General features: G+C 49.2%; 2 protein-coding genes across 7 annotated transcripts in view; one reads left to right on the forward strand and one right to left on the reverse strand.

Moving 5' to 3' along the window:
• The window catches only part of Hdac7 (histone deacetylase 7), a 47,733-nt gene extending 35,651 nt beyond the window's left edge, over window positions 1-12,082 (forward strand). For all 6 annotated transcript variants that reach the window (XM_042677542.1, XM_042677537.1, XM_042677539.1 and 3 more), the window contains 9 exons: window positions 2,090-2,145; window positions 2,294-2,381; window positions 4,741-4,860; window positions 5,077-5,174; window positions 6,778-6,896; window positions 7,505-7,638; window positions 7,950-8,034; window positions 10,626-10,761; window positions 10,962-12,082. In XM_042677542.1, coding sequence (XP_042533476.1) covers window positions 2,090-2,145; window positions 2,294-2,381; window positions 4,741-4,860; window positions 5,077-5,174; window positions 6,778-6,896; window positions 7,505-7,638; window positions 7,950-8,034; window positions 10,626-10,761; window positions 10,962-11,007 — 882 coding nt within the window. In that variant the 3' untranslated portion in view covers window positions 11,008-12,082. The remainder of the gene's footprint in view (window positions 1-2,089; window positions 2,146-2,293; window positions 2,382-4,740; window positions 4,861-5,076; window positions 5,175-6,777; window positions 6,897-7,504; window positions 7,639-7,949; window positions 8,035-10,625; window positions 10,762-10,961) is intronic.
• Window positions 12,083-12,958: 876 nt separating this feature from the next.
• On the reverse strand, window positions 12,959-22,892 carry Slc48a1 (solute carrier family 48 member 1). Its single transcript, XM_042677543.1, has 3 exons — window positions 22,680-22,892; window positions 14,935-15,102; window positions 12,959-14,054 (listed from the first exon to the last, which is right to left on the reverse strand). The coding sequence occupies exons 1-3, from the start codon at window positions 22,813-22,815 to the stop codon at window positions 13,918-13,920; spliced, it is 441 nt and encodes a 146-aa protein (XP_042533477.1). The 5' UTR covers window positions 22,816-22,892; the 3' UTR covers window positions 12,959-13,917.
• Between the last annotated feature and the right edge of the window lie 3,300 nt (window positions 22,893-26,192).

Consider the following 26,192-nt stretch of genomic DNA (forward strand, 5'->3'; position numbering starts at 1 on the left):
GAAACTGTCAGATAAGTTGATGCTAGGCGAAATGAACCTCAAGATAAGGACTCAAATGTTTTTTTTTCTTTCTTGCTATTGTTTCTAACATATTTATAAGATGATTTCTTTGTTGCTTTGTATGTCCCTCCCCCACAGTATAACCCCTGCTTTCACTGTATTTGATGTAGGTATAATTTGTGGAGGGGAAGGGAAAAACAAATTGTTTAAATAGGGATACAGGTGGACTCATTGCAGCAATGAGATGTACAAGACGTTGTGTCGAAAAACGAACTTTACAACTTTGGTGTGGGAGGGGGACGGGAAGGGGAAACAAAGGAGGAGGCAATAATGCTTGATAAGAAATGTACTCATTACCTTGCCCATGTAATTGTAACCCCTCTGTATGATATTTTCACAATAAAAAAGAAAAGAAAAGAAAAGCTCAGGAACCCAGCACCCAGGCCCCGAGTTAAAGCTCAGCACCATCTCTCTCTGTCTCTTTCTGTCTCTGTCTCTCTCTTTCTCTTTCTCTCTCCCTCTTCCTCTCTTTGTCTTTCTCTGTCTCTTGTCTCTCTCTGTCTTTCTCTGTCTCTCTTTCTCTCTGTCTCTGTCTCTCTGTCTGTCTCTGTCTGTCTGTCTGTCTGTCTGTCTGTCTGTCTCTCTCTCTCTCTCTCTCTCTCTCTCTCTCACACACACACACACACACACACATACACACACAAGCTTGTTTAGCAAGCTCAAGGCCCTAGGTTTGAATCCCATTACCACCAAGAAAATGAAAAGATACTACTAGTGTCATTGAAGACATGCTGCATGGCTGTAGGTATATTGCTGCCATCTCCAGAGCTCCTAAGTGGCATGTCAGCTCCTCCTGCCAACAGGGGCAGTGTGGATTGGAGCCATGGTCTGGACTAAGCACTTTATGGAGTCTGATGACTCCATTTTTTAAGATCTTATGGCCCAAGGCAGGTACAGTGGCCTCAGTGTCAGAGTCCCTGCCAGCACTGTAATCTGGAGCAGAGCCTTGGTTTTGTTCTGTTTTGTTTTGCCAGTACTGGGATTAAACCCAAGGCCTGACACTTGCTAGATTGGCCACAGTTCCACTTTTGGCTATTTGGTAGTTAATTAATAAGAGGCTCATGGACTTTCCTGCCCAAGGCCTGGCTTTCAGCTGAGAGCCTCAGATCTCAGCCTCCTGAATAGCTAGGATCACAGGTGTGAGCCATTGGCTCCCAGCTTCCAGCCCTTTGTGCATTAGTTACTTTTTTAAACTATAACTTTATTGTTAGTATGAAGGTATTGTACAGAGGTGTGCATTACTTGTTTTTGAGACAGCGTCTTGTTTTTTGCCTGGGCCCAACCTGGGCTATGATCTTCCTTGTCACTGGGGATGGCAGGCATGTGCCACCAGGCCGAGCTGTGGTTAAGATGGAATCTTGCAAACATCTTTTCACCCAGGCTGACCCCAGCTTAGAGATGAGAAGATGATGAAACCTGGAGTGTATAAAGTACTCATCAGTACAGGGCCAGGCACACGCATGTGTGTGTGTATTTTACAAAACAGCCAGTAGTTGTCATCATTGTCAAGTTGATTACAGTCAAAACACACCAGCAAAGAACACTTAGCATGGAGACAGACTTGGACACTTGCACACACTGGTACTGGGCCTCGAACTTAGTGCCTGCGTGCTGTCTCAACTTTTTTTTTTTTTAAAATATTTTTTATTGTTGTGATAAAGTTGACGTGCAGAGCAGTTACAGTTACATAAGTCAGGTAAAGAGTACATTTATTTTTGGACCATGTCACCCCTTCCTGCCTTCTTTCCCAGTGTTTCCCTCCCATTCCCTCCACAAGTTGCATAGTATAGTTCATTTTCCACATAGTGTCTAGTGAGTACCACTGCTATATTTGTTTCCCTGAAGTTTTTTTGCTCAAGACAAACATTCTACCACTTGAGCCATAGCTTTACCTCTGGCTTTTTGGTGGTTAATTAAGAGATGAGAATCTCATGGACTTTTCTGCTCAGGCTGGCTTTGAATCTCGATCCTCAGATCTCAGCCTCCTGAGTAGTTAGGATTACAGTCATTTTTTTTTCCCCCTTTCCAGAACGGTTTTGCTGTGGTACGGCCTCCAGGACACCATGCCGATCATTCCACAGCCATGTAAGACCTAAAGGGATGAGGGGATGGAGGAGAGGAACCCCAGAGCCTTTCTGTAGGCTGAGGAGGCTTCTGGGTGGGGGAGTAAGGGACTGCAGAGGTGGGGTGTGGAGAAGGGATGGACTGTCAGGCCCCTCTCTCCTTCTCTCAGGGGCTTCTGCTTCTTCAACTCGGTGGCCATCGCCTGCCGGCAGCTGCAACAGCAGGGCAAAGCCCGCAGGATCCTCATTGTAGACTGGGTAGGTCCTCCTTCCTGGTACCTTTAGAAATGTACAAAGAGCTAGGCACTGGTAACTCATGCCTGTAATCTTAGCTACTCAGGAGGCTGAGATTTGAGGATCATGGTTCAAAGCCAGCCCAGGCAGGAAAGTCTGAGAGACTCTTACCTCCAATTAACCACTAGAAAGTAGGAAGCTGGATTTGTGGCTCAAGTGGTAGAGAGCTAGCCTTGAACAAACTAGCTTAAGATTAGTGTCTAGGCCCTGAATTCAAGCCCTAGGATTGGCACAACACACACACACACACACACACACACACACACATACACACACACACACACACACACACACACACACACACACACACACACACAAATACATGCATAAAGAGCCCTGAGCTGGTCTTAGAGATGTGGCTCCATCTATCAGGTCTGCGCCTCAGTTTTCTCTTGTGTAGCACAGAGCTGATGGGAGGCCCAGTGGATAGGGGGTGTGGGAAGCTGTTCACCAGAGCAGAATCCTGAAGTAGGTAGGAGCTCTCATTGTCTTGGGCTCTTCGTTGAGCAATTCTAATAATTATAATAACAATCCAGAGACAGTTTTATGTCTGAACTTGATGGTAGCCCATTTCATAGGTAAGGAGAGAGAGTAAATAACTAATAACATGGAGATTAAATAACATGGACACTTACTTTGAGAGTGAGACTGGGATTTGAACTCAGGCCATTAGCTCTAGAGTATAAATATTTAGCTACTAAACGGTATCTGATCTGCATTGAAAGCTATGAAATACTTTTTTTTTTTTTTTGATGCCAATACCGGAACTTAAACTGTGGGCCTGAACATTGTTCCTTAGTTTTTTTCATTCAAGGGTGACACTCTGATATTTAAGCCACAGCTCCACTTCCGGCTTTTTGCTAGTTAAACTAGAGATTAAGAGTCTTGCATATAAGCAAAAAGAAAAAAATGCTGGAAGTGGCACTGTGGCTCAAGTGGTAGAGCGCTAGCCTTGAGCTGAAGAGCTGAGGGACAGTGCCCAGGCCCAGAGTCTCATGGATTTTTCTGCTGGGATTGGCTTCAAACTGCAATCCTTAGATCTCAGCTTCCTGAGTAGCTAGGATTACCAGCATGAGCCACTGGCGCAAAGTAAAAAGGACATTTCTAAGGACAAATTGAGATCGGTGGGGAAAATTTGCACATTTGGACCCACGCATGATCCTTTAAGACAAAGGCAGGGCCCAGCTCTTTCAGGGACAGGGGGAAGGGAGTGCATCTGGGCCGCACATACCCACTGGCCCTCTGTAGCTGAGCTTGGTTTCTTGAGCATCTGCATGACTTCATGATGAAGATGTAGCAGAAGTGCCCCTGACTTGTGTGATTCTGGATACTGCATGGCACTGGCCCACCCACCCATGCTCTCACGTGACCCTAATCACTGTGACTCACCTCCTCACAGATTGGAGTGCCTCTATTTTAGGAACTCATGTTACAGTCATTCCCATGTACCGAGGAACTCTGTATCTATCATAACTAGGTAGATAGATGAAGTAGATAGATTATAGATAGATGGTCAGATAGATGATAGATGGATAGTCACATAGATGATAGATAGATAGATAGATAGATAGATAGATAGATAGATAGATAGACTCTAGACATGAGATTTGAATGGGGAGAGAGGAGACAGTATCTTTCCATATGGGAAGATGAGGCTCATAGCGAGACAGTGGATTATTATTATTATTTTTTTGGGTCCGGTTGTGGGGCCTGAACTCTGGGCCTGGGCGCTGTCCCTCAGCTCTTCAGCTCAAGGCTAGCGCTCTACCACTTGAGCCAGAGCGCCACTTCCGGCTTTTTTCTTTTTTTGCTTATGTGGTGCTGAGGAATCGAACTCAGGGCCTTGAGCATGCAAGGCAAGCACTCTACCACTGAGCCACCTTCCCAGCCCGAGACAGTGGATTATTTAGGACCACTGAACCATATGGCTGTAGGAACCCCAGTTTCCTGACCTCACAATATGCACAATGGTTATTGACCTTGAAGCCAACCCTCCCTCCCCCCTCCCGACCCTGGCATTTTGGTGCCAATACAGGGACTTGAACTCAGGACCTAGGTGCTGTCCCTGTGCTTTTTCCACTCAAGGCTGGCAAGCTGCCACTTGCGCTACAACTCCACTTCTGGCTTTTGGGTGGTTAATTGGAGATAAGAGTCTCTCAGATTTTCCTGCCCAGTCTAGCTTCAAGGCAGGATCCTCAGATCTCAACTTTCTGAGCAGTAACTAGGGTTACAGACATGAGCCATCAAGGCCTGGCTTTGAAACCCTTCTTATATGTCCTGGCTTCTATCTATCATCTTCTGGACCTGCCCACCACCTGGCTAGGATGTTCACCATGGCAACGGCACCCAACAGACCTTCTACCAGGACCCCAACGTGCTCTACATCTCCCTGCATCGCCATGATGATGGCAACTTCTTCCCAGGCAGTGGGGCCGTGGATGAGGTAACATGAAGCTGAGCCTGCATCTGCCAGCCCCATTGACTCTCCTGTGTACTCACTCTGCCCTGCCCAGTGAGCAGCTGCATGATCACGGGCAGGTCACTTTGCCTCTGTGGTATTTCCGTTTCCCTTTGGAAGTGTAGAGGCTGGATGTACTGGCCCTGTAGTGCTGGTCTCTGGGGGGCTCTCCTTATGCTCTTTTTGCACCCTATTTTCCAGGTGGGGACTGGCAGTGGTGAGGGCTTCAATGTCAATGTGGCCTGGGCCGGGGGCCTGGATCCCCCTGTGGGGGACCCTGAGTACCTAGCTGCCTTCAGGTAAGTGCTCTTGGGGACCAGAGGAGACCATCCAGCAAGGCCACACCTTCCCACACCCCGAGTTGGAGATGGTTACTAGACTTAGTAGTCAGTGAGAAGTGAAGGCCTATACAAGAAGAAGAAAGTTGCCAGGTGTTGGTGGCTCACATCTGTAATCCTAGCTACTTAGGCTGAGAGCTGAGGATTGTGGTTCAAAGCCAGGCTGGGCAGAAAAGTCAATGAGACTTTTTGTCTCCAGTTAATCAGAAAAAAAAAATCAACAACTGGAAGTGGAGCTATGGTTCAAGTGGTAGAGTGCCAGCTGTGAGTGAAAAGCTAATTGAGAATACGAGGCTCTCAGTTCAAGCCTTAGTGCTAGGGGAAAAAAGAAGAAAAAGAGAGAAAGTCAAAATGTGTTTTATAAAGTCACATGATGTCAAGATCCAATCTAGGCCAGGCACTGGTGGTTCACGCCTGTAATCCTAGCTACTCAGGAAGTTGAGAACTGAGGATTGCAGTTCAAAGCCAGCCAGGGCAAGGAAAGTCCATGAGACTCTGGTCTCCAATTAACCACCAGAAAATTGGAAATGGCACTGTGGCCCAAGTGGTAGAACACTTGCCTTGATCTGAAGAGCTGAGGGACAGTGCCCAGGCCCATGACCAAAGCGGGGACAGGGTCAGAGACTGATTGCAAGACAAAGTGGACAAAGCTGCCATATGTATTTAGCATCTGGGAGGAGTTGGGCCTTAGGCAAGAGAGATGAAACTTGTCCTTAAATTATGCCTACCATCAGCCAGATGATGGTGGCTCATGCTTGTTATCCTAGCTACTCAGGATGCTGAGCTCTGAGGATTGTAGTTTGAATTCAGCCCAGACAGGAAAGTCTGTGAGACTCGTCTCCAATTAGCTCTCGTCTCCAATTAGTTGGAAATAGTGCTATGGCTCAAGTGATAAAGTGCTAGCTTTGAGCAAAAAAAAAACTTAGGGATGGCATCCAGACCCTGAGTTCACTCCCTAGGACTGGCACCAAAAAAACAATTAAAAAAAATGTCTATGGTGGAGGAGTTACTTCAAAAACCACTCTAGGAGGAGCTCTAGGTTGTGCTCAAGAGCCCTTTCCTCCTTACCCCCATTCTCTGGGGACTGGGAACCCTAGAATTTGATCTGCAAACTGTAGTCTCCACAAATACTAATTGTACAAGAGTCCTGGATGGTCTTTTGGTGGTTGCTGGCATCCATGCCCCTTGCCTAGGACTTTGAAGAACATAAAAGTGCACCTCAGCTTTGGCAAGAGGAAGATAAGAGGGTGGAGCTTGGTGGCCCATGACTCAACTAGTCCAGGTCCCATACAGTAGAGTCAACTTAGTCCAATGCACTCAGTGTTTCTGGTCTCTGAGGAGAGCACATGGGTGGGCAGCCAAGGTCACGGAGGTCCAAGGGATCTTCTCACCTGCTGGGAGATGGGGCATCTTGGAGCCCTGAGAGCAGATGGCCCCTTTCCCTGCAAGTTAACAGGAAGGAGCACAGGGCGGGGAGGGGGGGGGTCCTTGGTCTATGCCTGGGCCACCCTGTGCCATGTGCTGGACCCTATGTGGTGACCCCTTTTTCTCCTGGAACCCTCAGGTTAGTGGTGATGCCTATCGCCCGAGAGTTCTCTCCCGATCTGGTCCTGGTGTCTGCTGGGTTTGATGCTGCTGAGGGTCACCCTGCCCCGCTGGGTGGCTACCATGTCTCTGCCAAATGTAAGGGGGCCCCCGCTGAAGGGGAGGTGTCAGGAACGACAGCTAACCTGCAGAAGGATGAGGAGTCATGGCCCAAATCCATAGGGGAAGGGAACAGTGGCTGGCCCACTGCTGAATGAGAAGCCTGAAGGACCGCAGTGAGAATCCTCTGGCATCCCCAGCCTGGCAAGGTCCAGGCCTCTTTCCCAGTACCAAGTCAGTTCACCAGAGAAGCCCGATCAGCCCCCTGGGACGTAGGTAGAAGCTTCGTTCTAGAATTTCCCACCTTGTCCTGTGATTTTTTTCAGACTAGGCTGGTGGCTCTTGAAGGGGGAGGGGCAACAGAGAACAGAGGGTACCCCAAACTCCCTGGGCCACAGGAGAACAGACAAAGAAGAGGTAGGGTGGCCCCAGTGGAAAACACTCAGACTGGAGTTAATGCCTGGGTTTGAGTCTTACCTAGCCCTGTCATTTGGGCAAGACCTTTAATTTCCCTGAGCCAGAGACAGGTTTTTGCATGGAATCCAATGGCCTTAAAGTCACTGTTTCCGAGGACGAAGCAAGCAGGGGAAGTAACAGGGGTATGGATAGGTCTGCTTTTTCCTCCTAACCCCCTTGTATCTGTTTAGGCTTTGGGTACATGACGCAGCAGCTGATGAACTTGGCAGGAGGCGCGGTGGTGCTGGCCTTGGAGGGTGGCCATGACCTCACAGCCATCTGTGATGCCTCTGAAGCCTGTGTGGCTGCCCTTCTGGGCAACAAGGTGAGCTGCCCTACCCGTGCCCGTGCGGCTGTGGCAGTAGGTGAGACAGGCTCCCATAGGCCTGCCCCAAAGAGCAGGCAGATGGGCTGGGATTGGCTTGGCCTGAGCGGGAGAAGGGAAGGAAAGGTATGGGAACTGAAATTCGGTGGGCACCAGAGATTGCCTTCCTAGGTCAAGGTTACTATGGCCAATGTCTTCTGAGCTCACAGAGCCCGTGGCCCTTGCCTATTTATGCTAGAGGGTTGCGGCCTTTTTAGGGGAGAGAACGAAGCCTGTGGGTCCCTGAGAAACTGAGGGGCTGTTTTCTGTAGGTGGATCCCCTTGCAGAAGAAGGCTGGAAGCAGAAACCCAACCTCAACGCCATCCGCTCTCTGGAAGCTGTGATCCGAGTACACAGTGAGTTCTGGGCCCAACTTGGGGACCAACATCAGGGGCTCACTGGTCCTCAGCGGGTAGAGGCTAGCTGCTAAGTTTGCAATCAGATCCCATGAGTCACCCCAGCAGTAATGATGAACCAGTCCCATCCCAAAGTGTAACCTCTGAGCTTTCCAGATGGTCCCATAAGACAGTGGGCCTCCTTGATGCAAGAACTGGAGGCAGGTCTTGATATTCAGGCCTTTTGGCAAACAAGGACTGCTTTGAGTCTCTCCCTTCAGGACTGGTCCCAGGCAGCGCTGTGCTTACAGCAGGGCTGTGTCTTAGAATACCCCACTGAAAAAGAGTCCACGTTTGGGGCAGGTGTTGGAGGCTCACACTTGTAATCCTAGCTACTCAGGAGGCTGTACTCTGAGGATTATGTTTTGAAGCCAGGGAAAGGAAAGTTGATGAGACTCTTATCTCCAATTAACCACCAGGAAGCGAGAAATGGTGTTGTGATTCAAAGTGGTAGAGCACTAGCCTTGAGCAAAAGAGCTTAGGGATAGCACCCAGGCCCTGAGTTCAAGCCCCATGATCAAAAGAAGAGCCCACATTTGGAAAGCACTTTGAAATTTCAACTTGAACTTAGTATTTGTTGTATGCTCTATGTAAAGTCTGGTGATATATTCTAGAGATACGGAAAGAAAGTAGGTCACTCTATCAAGTGCATGTGACCAACTAGACCTATATAGGATGTTCCCATGGTCCAGATGAGCTATGTGGATAAGCCTTCTACCTCCTCTTTCTTTCTTCTATTTAGTTATTTTGTGGTGCTGGGGATCAGCTTACGGGCAAGCACTCTACCACTGAGCTATACGCTCAACCCTTGTTATTGCTGTTGGTTGTGGTGATTTCTAGAATGTGAACTCTGTGAACTCAGGACCCCAAGCTTGCTAGACAAGGGCTCTACCACTTTAGCTATATCTTCAGTCTAGACTTAGAGCTTGACCTCAGGGCCTGGGCTTTTTTTTTTTCCCTCAAGGCTAGTGTTCTACCACTTTGAGCTACAACTCTACTTCCAGATGGTTAATTATAGTTAAGAGTCTCATAGGCTTTCCTGCCTTGGCTGGCTTTAAACCGCTATCCTCAGATCTCAGTCTCCTGAGTAGTTAGGATTACAGGAGTGGGATGCCAGCACCCAGCTCCAGTTCAGGTTTTTTTGTTTTGGGTGTTGGTACTGAGCTTGAACTCAGGGCCTGGGTGCTGTCTCTTAGTTTTTTCTTTTCTTTCTTTTTATCTCCCTTCTTCCTTCCTTCCTTCCTTCCTTCCTTTCTCTCTTTCTTTCTCTCAATCCTTCCTTCCTTCCTTTCCTCCTTCCTTTTTTTCTTTTCTTTTCTTTTTTTCTTTTCTCTTCTTTTTGTGCCAGTCCTGGGGCTTGAACTCAGAGCCAGGGCACTAACCCTCAGCTTTTTTTGCTCAAGCCACAGCTACACTTCCAGTTGTTGCTATATCTGGTAGTTAACTAGAGATAAGAGTCTCTCATACTTTCTTGCCTGGGCTGGCTTTGAACCCCTATCCTCAGGTCTCAGCCTCCTGAGTAGCTAGAATTACAGGCATGAGCCACCGTTGCCCAGCTGGTCCCTTAGCTTTTTTGCTCAAGGCTGGCACTCCACCACTTAATCCAATCTTCACTTCCAGCTGTTTGCTGGTTAATTAGAGATAAGAGTCACATGGACTTTCCTGCCCCAGGCTGGCTTCAAACCATGATTTTAAGATCTAAGCCTTCTGAGTAGTTAGGATCACAAGCATGAATCACCAACATCTAGCCAGTTGTTTTCATTCTATTTTTTTGAGACAGGATCTAATTTTTTTGGGGGAGTGGGGGGTCTGGTCCTGGGGCCCTGAACTCTGGGCCTGGGCGCTGTCCCTCAGCTCTTCAGCTCAAGGCTAGCTTGCTACCACTTGAGCCATAGCACCACTTCCGGCTTTTTTTTTTCTGCTTATGTGGTGCTGAGGAATCGAACCCAGGGCCTCATGCATGCAAGGCAAGCACTCTACCACTGAGCCACCTTCCCAGCCCCACAGGATCTCATTTTATTACTCTGCCTGGCTTCATACTCAATATGTAGCCCAGGTTGGCCTCTAACTTTAGATCTTCCTGCCTCAGCCTCCCAAATGCTAGGATTATAGGCATGTACAACCACACCTAGCTCACATGTGAGGATCACGTGAGTGAGACCTTGTGCTCCAGGAGGCCAGGGCTCAGGAATGTGTGAGCAAATTTGATCCAGACTCAGTGCAGGGCAAAGAGGCCCCCTGGTCCTCACATCCCCACACTTATGGGAGTGGCTCGAGGTAGTCTTTCAAGCAGATGAGACAGCAGAATGGACGAGCATCCCCCACTCCCCAGCACTACAATGTCAAACCTGTTCTGCCAGCTGTTCAGGGCTGTAGGCAGGGAGGGGCAGGCTAGGAGAGGGTGCACTGAGGAGAGCTGACCCCAAGCGTAGGGCACGCCCACTGTTCTTGGACTCTGGGCCTGAATCTCCAGCCTCAGTATCCGGTGTAGGATGCAGGGTCAAAGGATTTGTTTTTTTTTCTAACCTTTCTGACCTGGCTTCTTACCCTAGGTAAATACTGGGGTTGCATGCAGCGCTTGGCTTCCTGTCCAGATTCCTGGTGGCCCAGGGTACCAGGGGCTGATGCAGAAGTGGAGGCCGTGACCGCACTGGCTTCCCTCTCCGTGGGCATCCTGACTGAAGACAGGTAATGCCAGAGGTACAGCCTTGAGGGTCCACAAGCTCCCCAACCTCTCATATTCTCCTGACTTGAAGATCCCGGAGCCTGACTCTGTGCAACCATACTAGTTCTCTCAGGCTTCCTAACCAGGAGTGTGGGGGTAACCCCACTAAGACCCCGTGTGAAGCTTCTGGTCCACCAGCATCCTACCCTTGTGCGTCCTCCAGGCCCTCAGAGCAGCTGGTGGAAGAGGAAGAACCGATGAATCTCTAGGCTTCAGAGTCATCAGCCTTCTCTTTGGACTCGGCTCTCTTCACCTCTGCTACCAGCCCTGTTTCCTGGTCTTCAGAGATCTTGCGGGCAGGTAGTCAGGACCAGAGACCAGCCTGCCTTACAGTCACCCAGGGAGCTGGAGGAGGCCCCTAGCTCTGGGATGGGGGTCAGAAAGGACCCTGAGAGGAGGCAGGCTGGGCAACAGGCCCCAGCAGAGTGTCCCCTTCCATGTGGAGGCCTCTAGCTGTGGCCTCCATCCCTCAGAACTGCACTGAGGACTGGCTCAGGTGGGCTCACCTTTAACCACTATTCTTGGCTCTGCAGACCCTAGACTTTGCACACAGCCCCAGGCTCCACGCAGAAATGTGAACTTGGCCCTTCCTGGGTTTGGGGGGAGACTGGGGGAGCAGAGGAGGAGCCAAGGGATCCCCGGAGTGCCAGGGGAGTTCCTCCTGTCACCTGTTTCCTCGAATGCCTCTAGAAGCTTTCCTGCACCAATGGGCTCTGAGCCGCTCTGTCACTGTGAGAACAGTCACCTGCAGGCCTCCGATCTGGTCACTGCCCTGCTGGGGACCCCCCCTTTGTGGACCATCTCAGTGCCCTGGTGTAGACAGGTGCTTCCTGACCCCATGGTGCCAAACCTTCATCTCCCCCCCCCCTCAGAAGCACAGCATGACCCTCCCCCCAGGGGGAATCCCTGGTCACTGTCTATCCCCCCCTCCATGAGCCTTCTGTTTTCTGGGGTCTCCCCCACCCCAGCTCTGACTTTTGTCCCACATAGGACTAGCATGGCTGAGAGGAAGAGGGTGGGTGAGTAGACACAGATGTGGGGGAGGGGAGGCTGTCCCCTCAGTCTTTAAGGCTTTTGGAGTCCAGAACCTGGGGCTAAGAAGAGTGTGTGTGTGTGTGTGTGTGTGTGTGTGTGTGTGTGTGTGTGTGCGCGCGCGCGAATGTGTGTGAGAATGTATGTGTGTGTGTGTGTGTAACTCCCTCAGGACCCACAATACCCTGTGTACGTATGCATGTTTTTGTAAAAAAGAAAAAAGTGGAAAAAATCTGAACAATAAATGTTTTATTTGCTCTAATGTCTCTGTGAAAGTGTCTGCTGGGTGTGAAGCGGCACCATCCATACAGGGCTGCTTTGCATGACCTGTGCCTTTGGATCAGGGACAAGGCTAGGCGGGGCTCAGCTCTTCCTGTAGCCACTGCTCAGAGTACACCCTTGCCACCCCTGCCCCTGCCTTTCTCTCTAGGAGAGACGAAGGCAGTGATAATAACTGAGCGGCCCAAGGAGGCGGAAGGGAACACAGGGTTTATTCAACCAAGCACCCCAAAGGGTCATGAAATCACCGCACCTGGACTTAAATTCTAGCTGGGAGCCGAGTTCAGTCTCATCACCTCCAGGGGGCCTCTGTGTATCGATAGAAGGTTCTAGAAGTGGACACTGTTTTCTGTTTGCTTTCTGCCTTCCTGTGGCATGGCTTCTTAAGCACGTACTGAGCCAGGAAGAGTGGGTGAGACAAGCTGGGACAAGCACGCCCAGCGTGAGCAGTGAGGCTCCAGTACCTGCCTTGCTGGTTTTGTCTGCCAGGCTTTGCCAGTCTCTCATTCGCATAGTCCTGGATCTGAGCCCTGAGCAGCCTGACAGAGGTGGAGGGAAGAGGGGCTTCAGGTGCTGAATCTTTTGGGGGGTTGTTAGGGTGGTGCTTGTGGGTATCTTAACCCTGGCTGGGCAGAGCAGGGAGTCCAGGAGAGTACTGAGCTAGAGCCATTATATTCCTGGTGCTGAGCAGCTCTAGCGCTGGTAGATAGACCCTACCCCTGCCCTCCAGAGTGCAATTTAGCAAAATGGTTTATTGAGATAGCTTAAGGACTCACCCTTCCCTGCCCATCATTCCCCACAATTTGCTCCCAAGTTTCCTACTTCCCCAAGAAAACAACCTGAAAGCTGTCTGATACAAATGCCCACTGTATTTCTGCTAAGGTGACAGATAAGGCAGAGCTAGGGGCAGGACAAGTAGAAAAGGAGTAGATGTGCAAAATGGCAGCCTGAAGAAAGAGATGGGGATAACACAGACCATGGAGTTAGGTGAGCCCCAGGGTCGGGGAAGAAAAGCACAAGTTGTCCTTCATGAGGGAAAAGGCTTTTCTTTTTTAAAGATCAAACCTCTAGTTGAAGGGTGGTAAGCTGGGCTGGTGTGTGTCCCCTTCCCTCAAAAGCCTTTTTGGCTGGAATGTACTTGCCATGGTCTTTCGGTTAGCCTCATTTGGAGGGTGCTCAGGTGTGTGGCCTTGTGACACACAGACAGACCGGCCCTAGACCAGATCTGGGTGGAAGGATGGGAGTAGGGACACAGAACTCTCCATTCAACTCTTCTCCCTTGAGGACAGGGCCACAGGTCACCTTTCTGAGACATGACTTTAACTACATGGCCTTTGGGGATAACAGAATGCAAGGGAGGGGGCTGAGAGGCCTCTTAGAGGTTCCTCACTTGACCTGAACACCCCAGCTTCTCACGCCAGCCTCAGTGAGAGTGCCTGGGGCAGCAGGGATCAAACCTGTCCTTAGCCAGAGGTCAAGACTTCAGAGTCTTATCCTCTCTCTCTTCACTCCACTGCTCTGGCCTGACTTACAAAGTGCTGATCAATCCACCGGAATGGATCCAAGCTGCCTTCCAGCTAGGCTGAGGAGCTACTTGTGAGAACCCCCTCCACTACACCAGTCTCCCCCCCCCCATAAGGAGATATATAGACAGTTTCCTCGGAAACTGTAGTGGTCCTCTTGTGTATCTTCTGCCACAGTTCTGGGGTCTCCAGGGCATGGCGGGGAGGGGTAGGCCCACTTGGTGTCTCAGAGGCTGAGTTCAGGTCCTCAGGGCCCCCCAGGCCACAGTGACCTCAGTTCCTGGGTCAGAAATCACTGAGGATGCTGATGTCGGCAAAGTCAGCCCGGTAGCGGTGGGCATAGAGGCTGAGCAGGAAGGCCCACTTGAAGGAAATGAAACTCCACACGCAGGAGAGGTAGTAGCTGCTGGGATCCAGGAGGCCTGCCAAAGGGAAGGGGGCAGTGGTTACTGGAGAGGCCCATCCTTGACCCAAGAGCAGTGCACAAAGCCAGGGCCACCCTCCTGACATAGTACCCCTTCCATCTCCTGGCTGGTGAGGCAGTCTTCCAGAGACTGGAGCAGGATATGAGTTTGAGCATATCCCAGAGTTTGGAGGCTGGAAGTCATGGGAGGCAAGGGAAGGTCAGGGCTGGCCAGACACAGGTCTGTACCATCTACTACCTTTCTGTTTTGTTTGTGCCTATCCTGAGGCTTGCATTCAGGGTCTAGGTGTTGTTCTCGAGCTTTTTTTTGCTAAAGATTGGTGCTTTACCACTTGGGCCACAGTTCTACTTCCAGCTTTTTTGGTGCTTAATTGGAGATGAAAGTCTCACAGACTTTCTTGCCTGGGCTAACTTTGGAACTGTGATGATCTTCAGATCTCAGCCTCCCAAGTAGCTAAGCTTACAGGTGTGAGTCACCAGTGCCCAGCCCCCTCTATCTTTGTGACAAGTACCCCAAGTGACTTCAACTTGCATCAGACTACACAGGGGGTCTGGAGAAGGGCCTCTGGGTACTTCCTGTCATAGCCGCCAGAGGGCACTCTCCTCTCAGAGCTAGGCAGAGACTGAACAATACCAATCATTCTCTGGGGATTGCTGACACAGGCCATGCCCTGTGTCCAGTAGGTCCTACTAAGTCTTATTGCCTATCTTAGGGGGTGGAGACTGATTCTCTATTTTAGCAGTAAGATCAAATGTTTTTTCCAGTTCCTTAAACATAAGCTGGTATGGGGGGGGGGGGGGGGAAGGAGCGGGTGTACAAGAGACTTCAGGGAATGCTTCCTCCTGGCAGCGCCCCTCCCCCATCCCCATGCTCTCACTCTGATGCTGGGTGATGGCCAATGTGAGGAAGGTGCAGAAGGCAGCGACGGAGACAGCTGAGAAGAGAATGCCCACGAAGAAGAAGCCACGAAGCCCCTTGAGCCAGGTCCTCCAGTAATCCTGCAGGTACATCACGTGAGTGACCAGGACCCACAGGGCCAGCACACCTGTGGGAACAGACTTGCTCAGCGGGACGCAGCCACCTCCCACCTACCAGGCTGCGGTCCCCTCTCCTCTCCCTGCCTGAGCCCAGCCGCTGGGGGATCCCAGGTCCACCAGGCCAGACTTGTTTTCATGAAAACATGGAGGAGACTGTCCCTTGTCATTCTACTTCATGACTGCGGAGTGGTGCCTTCCCTGGAGTTTGACCTCAGGACTCAAATGCAGCGCATGAGACTCAAAGCTGCCTTCTAAAAAGCAAGACAAAAGAGATTTGTGAGAACCATGTCCCTCTTCTCCTTAATGTGTGTGTGTGTGTGTGTGTGTGTGTGTGTGTGTGTGTGTGTACATGCCTGCACACTAGTACTGGGGCTTGAACTCAGGGCCTTGCTCAGCTATTTTTTTTTTTTTTGGCTGTGATTGTCTTTACTTTTATTTAACTCCTGGTAGACTGTGAAAACAGATCAATTGGCTTAATTTTGTGATTATTTTTACTTCCCACTTCCTGCTTGATCACACAATTCTTTTGGTTACAATTTTTTTTTTTGCCAGTCCTAGGGCTTGAACTCTGGGCTTGGGCACTGTCCCTGAGCCTCTTTGTGCTCAAGGCTAGCGCTCTACCACTTGAACCACAGCACCACTTCTGGCTTTTTCTGAGTAGTTCATTGGACATAAGAGTCTCAGGATCTTTCCTGCCTGGGCTGGCTGAGACCTGTGATCCTCAGATCTCAGCCTCCTGAGTTTGCTCAACTTTTTCTGCTCAAGGCTGGTTCATGCTCTTATCACTTGAGCTACACCTATATTTCCAGCTTTTGTTTGTCTGATGTTTGTTTGGTGTTTTGGTTGGAGGCTGGTCCTCAAACTCAGTACCTGGCGCTTTCACCCACTGGCTAGCATTCTGCCAACTGAGCCATAGCTCCAACTCCTACTTCCAGTTTCTTTTTGGTGAACTGGATAAGAGTCTCACAGATGTGTCCATCCCAGCTGGCTTCAAACCTCAATCCTCAGATTTCAGCCTTCTGAGTAGCTAGGATTATAGGAATAGCCCACCACTTGGCTCCTAATTGATTTGTGTATTTATTAAACATAAGCATCTTTCCCCAAAATATTACTTTTAATATGGCCTTTAAAATGTTTAAAATGTTCTTGTTTTTAATTTTGAATCTGTCTGTCCGCAGGGACCTCAGCCTTTCAAGTTTTGAGGCCTGTGGCTGAGCTCTGGCAGCAGAGCTCTTCCCAAATTCTGGATTGCTCTTCAGGATGAGGAAGCCCAGCCCTAGCCCTCCCAGGACCACCCAGCACCAAGTGACCTTCTTGCTCTTTGCTACATGTTAGACCCTTCCCTCTAGCTGGCAGCAAAGGGCAAGCCAGCATCCCCAGCATCCTCTGGGCCTGGTGGGTACTTGCTCAGGCTAACAGCTGCTCTCTGCCAGTACAATAGGACAGAATTCAACTCTTGGTGCCTGGCAGTGCCTGCTCACATAGCTCAAGCAGTGGAACAAATACCAGGCCCATTGGCAAGGGCTGGAGCAGGGGCCATGGGGAAGAACAAGCAGAAAAGAGGCAGAGGCAGCTGCAGGCTCTTGGCTGCAAAGCCTGGGTTCTTGATGCTTTAAGCTGCCACAATCCAGGGGGCAAGGGGACTTTCCAAAAAGAGCTGCTGCATCTACCACGTGCACAGGAGCCTTTTACCATGCCAGCAAGGGCACACATCTGGCTGGAAGAAAAGTTAAGTATTGAAAGTGGGGGAGGCTAGTGAAGGTCATCTATAACATTTTATTTCTTAGGCCCAGTGATAAACCTTCCATATTAAATTATCTATCCACCAGGTTCTGATGGCTCACACCTGTAATCCTGGCTCCTCAGGAGGCTGAGATCTGAACATCTCGGTTCAAAGCTAGACTTGGAGCTGTGGCTCAAGAGGCAGAACACTAGCCTTGAGCAAAAAAAAAAAAAAAGCTCGGGGATAGCAGCAAGACCCTGAGTTTATGCCTCAGTACTGCACTAACTAGTCTATTTTTCATATCTGAAATGGTCACTTTTTTTTTTTAGGAAAAAGAGGAGGAAGGAGCTTTGTCACAGTCTAGTGAGGGACAAAACCCCATGAGACTTTAAAGCTAGAAAATCTGGAGCCCAGCACTGCTGTGGAGCCCTTGGTGTTTCTACATCTAAAAATAGAGGTGAGGAGGCTGAGGTCCTGCTAGCCTGAATAACCAGGAAACCTACAGTAGGGAAGAGGCCCACCGACTCCACAGTGGGTGTCCTTACCCACTCTGTGACCTCCCCCCACCCCCATCTTGATACTTGTCCATCTTCAACCTTCCTTTGGGATTGAGGGTCTGGAACGTAGACTTCCCGAGATCAGGGTGGGCCAAGACAAAGCATACCTCCAACTCTGCCTGGCCAGGACACTGAAGCAAGACACCAGGTGGACAGAATAATAAACCCACAGCTTCTGCTTTGTCTGGTGTGATCTGGATTTTGTGCCAGCCACTTTCCTCAGAAGTTTTTCCAGCTTCCTCCCCAGGCATTGTAAGTTTTCATTTGGGGGTGCTGTTTAGTTTCTTTTGAGGGGGGAAATAATGCTGAGGGTTGAAGCTGGGGACCTAGCACGTGGCTGGGTTTAACACTGAGCTTTAGCACTGAGCTATACCTCCAGACCCCTTCTTGATTTCTTGTCTTCCTTTTTTTTCCCTTTGTGTGTGTGTGTGTGTGTGTGTGTGTGTGTGTGTGTGTGTGTGTGTGTGCGTGCACGCTAATCCTGAGGCTTGAACTCAAGGCTTGAGCACTGTCACTGAGCTTTTTTTGTTTTTGATCAAGGCTACCCCTTCTTCTACATGGATTCTCCCCCACATCCTCGCCCACCACACACACTTCTGGATTTTTTTTGAAGGTTAATTGTAGATAAGAGTCTCATAGACTTTCTTGCCTTGGCTGGCTTTGAACCATGATCCTCAGCTCTCTGCCTCCTGAGTAGCTAGGATTATAGGCTTGAGCCAAGGGTGTAGGCTCTCCCTGCTTGATTTCCTAACAGGCCCTTATCATAGGCAGTCAGGAGACAGAGAGGGACACCTGTTGGTGACAGGTCCACTCACTCTCTCTCTCTCTTCATGCCACGTGGGGATTGGAGTTGAGCTCTAAAATCCTTTCCCACTTGAAGATTCTAGAAGCCAGCTTAGGAGAAAAATAAGTCCCTCTGTGACTCAGCAGTTTCTGGATTAGGAAATGTTGAAACAGAGCCCCGTGAAGACACCAGCTCAGACCCAGTGTTCATAACCCAGTGGATTCCCCCAAACTTCCATTCCTACATGTACAAATAGGGCTGAGAATAGAAGGAAAAGATCATTTTTTTGGTTTTTTGGTGCTGGTCCTGGGGCTTAAACTCTGGGCTGGGGCACTGTCCCTGAGCTTTTTCGCTCAAGGCAAACATTCTCCCACTTGAGCCACAGCTCTATTTCAGGCTTTTTGGTGAGATTCATGGGAGATAAAAGCCTCACAGACTTTGCTGCCCAGGCTAGCTTGGAACCATAATCCTCAGATCTTAGCCTCCTGAGTAGTTAGGATTACAAGTGTGAGCCACCGGTACCCTGCAAGATGTCTGTTTTGTTCCTTGTTAATGTGCAGATACATTTCCCACCTGTCACCTCCATTCAACCCTGGTCCAGCCGCTGCACACAGGCCTCCTCCAGATAAAGCCAATCCGGAGGCCCACTGCACCTGCCCTGGCTCTCCCAAACTACTGGAGGGAAGGCCAGTCCCTCAAAACCCCCAGATAGTCACTGAGCCCCGCTCTTCCTAGTCCCCTCCCACACCACCAGCAGGAGGCAGTTGGCTCTTCCTTCTGGGGCTTCAGGGAGCCTGGTCTGCACAAACTGGTATAGAATAGGCAGGTCCGAAGCCCTACCTGGCTGCAGCCATGCCAGACCTTAGTCTGGCTCCAGCCACCTGCCCTCTGGACCCACAGCGTCGGTCAGTGGAAATGCCAGCATTGGGTTTGGGTGAAGCCAGGAAGTCCCCAGAGTAGCCCACAAGGGAAAAGCAGACAGAGAGGACATGTCCTGAGTCAGGGCCCTAATACGTATGCACCCCAGTCCTCTCTCTCTTCTTACAGCTGGGGGTAAGAATGGCTGGGGGGTACAGGGAAATGGATGGACCTAGAACAAGGGAGGTAAGTCAAGCTCAGAGAGACAACCAGCATATGTTTTCTCTCCTATGCAGAAGCTAGAACTAAAATACAGTGCAACACAATAAATCGTACAGGACTCTAGGCATTCATGGTGAGACCAAAGGAGGATTTTTTTAGGGGAAGAACACAAAGGCACAATGCCTATGTCCCGCTGATCATATAAAATATTTATTGAAATGAACTCTAGGAAATGGAAACGTGACTTTTTTTCTTTGCTGCTGTTTTCTTTCTTTTTTGTTCTTGTTTATCTGTCTTTGGGAAGGTAAAGGAGGGGAGGATATAGAAATGGAGGAACAGCTGAGTACCGGTGGCTCATGTCTGTAATTCTAGCTACTCAGGAGGCTGAGATCTGAGAATCACAGTTTGAAGCCAGCCTGGGCAGGAAAGTCTATGAGGCTCATCTCTAATTAATCACAAAAAAAAGCCAGAAGCAGTGCTGTGGCTCAAGTGGTGGAGTATTAGCCTTGAACTAAAGGAGCTTAAGGTTATACCCAGGCCCAGAGTTCAAGCCCCAGGACCAGCAAAAAAAAAAAAAGAGGGAAAAGGGATGAACAGCAGTGGTACCCACTAAATATTATGTTGAAAATGACACAACTTGTGGGTGGAGGGGACAGGAAGGGGAAACTGGGAGTGAGGGAAGGGGTGACATTATCCAAAAAGAAATGTACTTTACCTGACTCGTGTAATTGTAGCCCTCTGCATGTCATCTTTATAGCAACAGTAAAAAAATTAAAAATTAAAAAAAGGCTAGAGGCACACCAGAGCTCCTCTTCACTCAGGTGGGAAGAACATAGCACTGTTTGGTCTTAGAAGCCAACTTTACTCTTCTCTTTCATTGGTCTTCTAGACCCCCAAAGCAAGATTGTGTTGCACCAGAGTTGGTGGATCCAACGTGGCTTCTCCAGGAAACGCACCTCCCTTCTGCCACTGCTTTTCTGCACACCCACTTCTCCCCAGATGGGATGGGACTGTCGGCCAAGTGCTTTGCCTCCTGGGTTCAGGAGCTTCCTGGGCTAACCCTGCCCAGGGGCCAGCATGTCCAGCCAGTATGCCCACCAGTGCCACGTGGCCCAGCATAGAAGCAGAGCCCCTGGGGTTCCCTTGCAGTGACTCAGCAGCTTCTGGGCTGCAAAATGCAGAGTCAGAAGTAGAGTGCTCACAAGATAGACAACCGCTGACACTGCACCCCAGAAGAGGAAGAAGGCGGGCAGGCTGCAGATTCCTGGGAATTAGACAGGCACACTGGACATCTCAGAACTGGAGAAGAGTTAGAGAACACTCCAGTGGCATCACCGCCCACTCCTTCTGGGAAACTGAGGCCCCAGAGGTACTGAGATGCCTAGGGTCACCTGGTTAGGAAAGACTCACCTCTAACAGGTCCTACCAGTCTCTGAACAGTCACTGAGCTCAAGGATTTCTCACCAGCCCCCACATCCATCCCTCCTATCTGCAGTCCCAGCAACTGTGAACCCCCAAAACAACTTTTTTTTTCTTTTTATGCTGGTCCTGGGGCTTGAACTCAGGACCTGGGCTCTGTCCCTAAGCCTGTCTGTGCTCAAGGCTAGTACTCTACCACTTGAGTTACAATGCCACTACTGGCTTTTTCTGAGTAGTTTATTGGAGATAAGAATCTCACAGAGGGGTTGGGAAAGTGGCTCAGTGGTAGAGCGCTTGCCTTGCATGCATGAGGTCCTGGGTTCAACTCTTCAGCACCCCATAAGCAAAAAGAAAAAAGCCAGAAGTGGCACTGTGTTTCAAGTGGTAGAGCGCTAGCCTTGAGCTGAAGAGCTGAGGGACAGCATCCAGGCTCAAAGTTCAGGCCCCACGACCGGACCCAAAAAAAAAAATAAAAAAGAGTCTCACAGACTTTCCTGCCCGGCCTGGCTTCCCAATATGATCCTCAGATCTCAGTCTCCTGAGTAGCTAAGATTACAGGTATGAGCCACTGATGCCCAGCTAAAAGCAACAGGACCAATAGAAAGTATGGGGAGGGGCAGTCCAGGGAGAAAGGAGCCAAGACTGAGTCCTGTTCCCACAGGTATGCTGGGGCACCCAGGCAGACCTGAGAACTTCCCAGCCAGGAACTCTGCCTGCTCTTTCTTGGTGACCGCCAGCACCTTGCTTGGCATTAGCTTAGGCTAGGGCTATATATGTCTTTCTTATAAGGCACAAAGCCCACCCGATGTTCCTCCACTACCCAAGCAAGGATGGGACAGTGGGTACATGAGTTATTTTTAGTTATCCTAGTTAAGAATCTTTTAGTAATGGAATAAGATCATCATAGGTAAAAGCATTATCTTTGCATGTACTTTCTCCCATACCTTCTTCCCCACGTGCCAATGCTACACAAGTGACTTACTATAAAGCCTTGGTTTTTGTGTCTGGAAACCTAGCATCATAATAATACCTACTCCTAGAACTAATAAAGGGATTAGATGAAATAGTGAAGCTGACTGCTTAACACAGTGGCTGACATAAAAACAAAAAAAACAGTTACATTGGGGGCCTGTGGCTTACACCTGTAATCCTACTTAGGAGCCTGAGATCTGAGAATGATGGTTCAAAGCCAGCCCAGACAGTTCAGTCCAGGAGACCCTTATCTCCAATTAACCACCAAAAAGCTAGAAGTTGAGCTGTGTCTCAAAGTGGGAGAGTCCCAGCTTTGAGTAAAAAAAGAAAAAAACAAAAACAACTCGTGGACAGTGCCCAATCCTGAGTTCAAGCTCTAGGACCAGTGTACACACACACACACACACACACACACACACACACACACACACACACACACACACACACACACACCGAACACAAATCAACTTTTTCCCCTTCACACCAATTTTTTTTTTTTTTGCACAGAGATGAAGACATAAGACCTAAAGTCACCCAGCAAGTACTGAAAGAGCCAGCAGGCGGGCAGCAACGTGGTTGAGAAGTAAATAAGGTCCAGTTAACATCTGATCCTCCTGATCTCGGCTGCGGGGCAGCCAGATGGTCCTACCCTCCCCCCCCCCCCAACCCCTTCCCAGCTCTCTTCCTTCCTTGCTTGTTACCAGGACGCTTGGGCAAGCCTTCCCCCCACCCCCAAACCCCGAAACAAGAGCGTGTTCAGGAGCAGGGGCGCCCAGCAAAGCGGGCGCGCAGAGGACGCAGTGGTGGCAGCAGGGCACACCGGGTAACCCGGGAGGCGGACCAGAGTTGTGCAGAGGGGGGCCACTCGCACCCCCGATCAAGGGACGTCGGGGGTCCCGGAGGGCCTGGACGCCTCCTGGGGCCTGCGCCGCCGCCGCCCCGAGGTGTGGGGATAAACACGCCAGCGGCACTGCGGGGGACGGCGCCGCCGCGGGGAGCCGCGCGCAGCAACGGCCGGCCCCGCGCGCGCCCCGCGCGCCCCGCGCCTACCTGCGAGACCCCCCATCGCCGCAGTCCCCGGCTGTCTGTAGATCACCGTCCAGACGAAGAAGATGGAGAAGCCAGCCGCCGAGCTGATCCCCGCATAGGCGGCGCGGAGGCCGAGCTGCATCCGGGACGGAGCCATGGCGGGAGGGGGGCGCTGCGGGAGCCCGGCGGGCCGAGGACCAGCGGGGACGGGAGTCACAGGTGCAGGGCCCCAGTGCGAGCCGGAGCCCCAGCTCCAGCCCAGCCCAGCCCCAGCCGCTAGCCCCGCCCACACCGCCCCGGCCCGCCCCGACCCCACCCGCGCCGCAGGCACAGCGCCCTCTCCGGCCGGAGGCCGCCGGCGCAGCGAATATGCTGGCATCGTGCCCAGCCATGCCAGGCAATTCAGGCCCCATGGCTTGGGCTGACACCTGGTAGAACTGCGGATTCCTGGGTTTGTCCCCAGGCCGATGCACCTGCCACCTGTGGTGATGGTTTTTTTTTTTTTTTCAATTTAAATTTTCATCTTTGAACAGGAAGTACACTCTCTGGTAAAACTTTATTCTGAAAATTCTCCCTAAGAATTACTACAGAAGCCACGTGTGGGCGGCTCACGCTTATAATCCTAGTTCTAGTTCAACAGGTGGAGATCTGAGAACCACAGTTCCAAGCCTGCTCAGGCAGACAAATCCACAGCACTCTTATCTCCAAGTAACCAACAAAAAATGGAGGTAGAGGCATGGTTCGAGAAGTAGAGCACCCTGAGTTCAAGCCCCAGTACTAGGACACACACACACACACACACACACAGAATTAATACATTAAAAAAAGAGCTGAGGTGAGCCTCAGTGATAGAGCTAAGCTTAGCAAGTAAGAGACCCTGGATTAAATCCCCAGCACCACCAAATAAGAATATTAAGTATATTTATATATCTATATATACACATATATGTATATACTTAGACAAAAGTACTGTATATACATATACATATGCATATGTGTATATATGCATATCCATGTATTGTAAATATAGCATGTATTGTGTAATATTATATGCGACATATATTGTAATATACAGCATATGATTTTAATATATATAGCAAATACTGTAATTCTTTCTATGCCTATCAACCAAGTCTTTTAATTTTAATGTTTTTAGTAACATAAATTAATTTTACAAAGTTTTTCACTGTATGATATTTACATAACCTTTCATACTTTTTTTTTTAAACTGGGATCTGAACTCAGGGTCTCTTGTTTATTAGACTGGCACTCTATCCCTTGAGCTACACTCCATTCTGTTTTGTTTTTTTTTTTACTGGTTACTTTGAAGATAGAGTCTCATGGACTTGCCTGCTTTGAACAGTGATTCCCCCAAATCTCAGCCTCCTGAGTATGGAGAATTATAGGTGTGAGCCATGGGCATTTTCCTCCCTTGGGCTTTCTTTATGTATACTTCAAAAGTTTTCTGTTCATTCTAGTTACTTCCCAACCATAAACACTTTCTCCTCACTGAAATCTCCCTTCCTTTCATCCCCCCAGGTCCCTACCAAATACACCCCAAACTCAAAAGAGACTTGAATCTGTAAGCAGGAATATTTGGAGCTCTGGGCATCCAGCCCCATCTGGGAGCTGGGGAGGAACTCCAAGTATAACATGGGCTGTGCCCACTAGTGGGCAGAATGGGCTTGCGGACACACCTGCAGCAGGCAGGGAACCAATGCTCCTTCTACTCATTTCCTTTTGCTGTTGTAACGATTGACCACAAATTTAAAACAATACACATATAGGTCAGGAGTCCAAACAAAAGTTATTTTAGCTGAAATCAAGGGACTATTATAGTCTAGGAGGAAAACTTGTTCCCTTATCTTCTCAGAGGCTGCTCACAGGCCTTGGCTTGGGGCCCTCTTCCTCTCTCATTTCTCTTATAAGAACATCTGTAATTAGGGAGACTGGTAATTGGGGATAAGGTCCTCATTTCCAGCTCCTTGACTGTATTCCATCAGTGAAAGCCCTTTGCTCAGTAAGGTACTGTATTCATAAGTTATGCAGTTAGGACAATGCACATGGATAGTGCCTATTTTGTCCAATGCCTAGAAGAGTGTCTGGCACATAGAAACATAAATATTTTTTGAAAAGGTAAGTGTGAGCACATTGAGGTAACAAATAAGAATAAAGAGGGTTAGGCACAAGGAACTTAGGCAGTACATGCTGGTTACCAAATGTGTGATGTAAACTATACCTGTCTTGCTTCAAAATAGTCTGAGGGGCTTTAAAAAAAGCTGTGGATGGTTTATGCCTGCAGTCCTAGCTACTCAGAAAGCTGAGATCTGATGATCCTAGTCTGAAGCCAACCCAGTCAGAAAAGCTGGAGAAACTATTTTCAATTAACCACCATAAAGCCAGATATGGAAGTATGGCTTAAATGGTAGAGTGCTAGCCTTCAAAAAAAATGTTTAGGGACACTCAGGCCCTGAGTTCAAGCTGCAGCAAAAATACCTACTTCAAAGAGTAGTGATGAGGAAGAGGTGCTTCTAAAACTGACTGGCCTAACTTAGGTACACTGGACAATTGGGAAAGTGTAATTAGGAGCAACAGAAGGTAGCCACAAGAAGAGGTGCTTCTGGCAGCTGTAAAATGGGGGTAGTGGGAGGGAAGGGAGGGAATAGATTCCAGAGATATTTAAGCTATTTAAACCTAAGGGTTAGGTATGATTTCATTAGCAGGGCAGACAGAAGAAAGGAGGAGTGTAAAAATATTATGAATATTGGAAGGTGATGAGCAAGTTCCTGCTGAGAGAGGTTGTGCAAGAAAATGAGAAATACTTAGATCCAGATTGTAGGAGAAGGTCAAGGCTGAAACTGTTACTTTTTTTCTTAAGATTTTTCTGATAGTACATATAAGCTGTAAAAAGGTGTTTCATTGTGACATATCTACCCTTGTATACAATGTATCCTGATCAATCTCACCCCTCTATCTCTCTCGATTATCCTCTTTTGCTTTCTTAAAACAATTTCAACAGCTTTCATTGTTCTAGTTTTATGTATTTGTATAAAGTAGTGGTTCATTCCTGTAATGCTAGCTACTCAGGAAACTGAGACCTGGCAATCGAGGTTTGAAGCCAGCCCAGGCAGACAAATCTGAGAGACTCTTATCTCCAGCTAACCAGCAAAAAGTCAAAAGCAGAGCTGTGCTTCTAGTGTAGAAGGCTAGCCTCAAATGGAAAAAGCCAAGTAAGAGTGCAAGGTCCTGAGTTCACTGGCACAAAAATAAATTTTAAAAAAGTACCTGGCTCCTATTCATGCTTCTTCATTCTTTCCATTCCCCCTTCCCCATCTCATTGATACCCACCACACCATTAGAGCCTGTTTTACTCTGTGTGTGTGTGTGTGTGTGACTCCTAGGGCTTGAACTCAGGACCTGGACACTATCTCTGAGCTTTTTCCATTCAAGGCTAGCACTCTACCAATGTAGCCACAGCTTCACTTCTGGCTTTTTGGTGGTTAATTGAGGAGTCTCAAGAACTTTCCTGCTCTG

Source organism: Dipodomys spectabilis, unplaced genomic scaffold (genome assembly GCF_019054845.1).
Source record: "Dipodomys spectabilis isolate Male_0828 unplaced genomic scaffold, ASM1905484v1 ptg000039l, whole genome shotgun sequence".
NCBI classification, from domain to species: Eukaryota; Metazoa; Chordata; class Mammalia; order Rodentia; family Heteromyidae; genus Dipodomys; species Dipodomys spectabilis.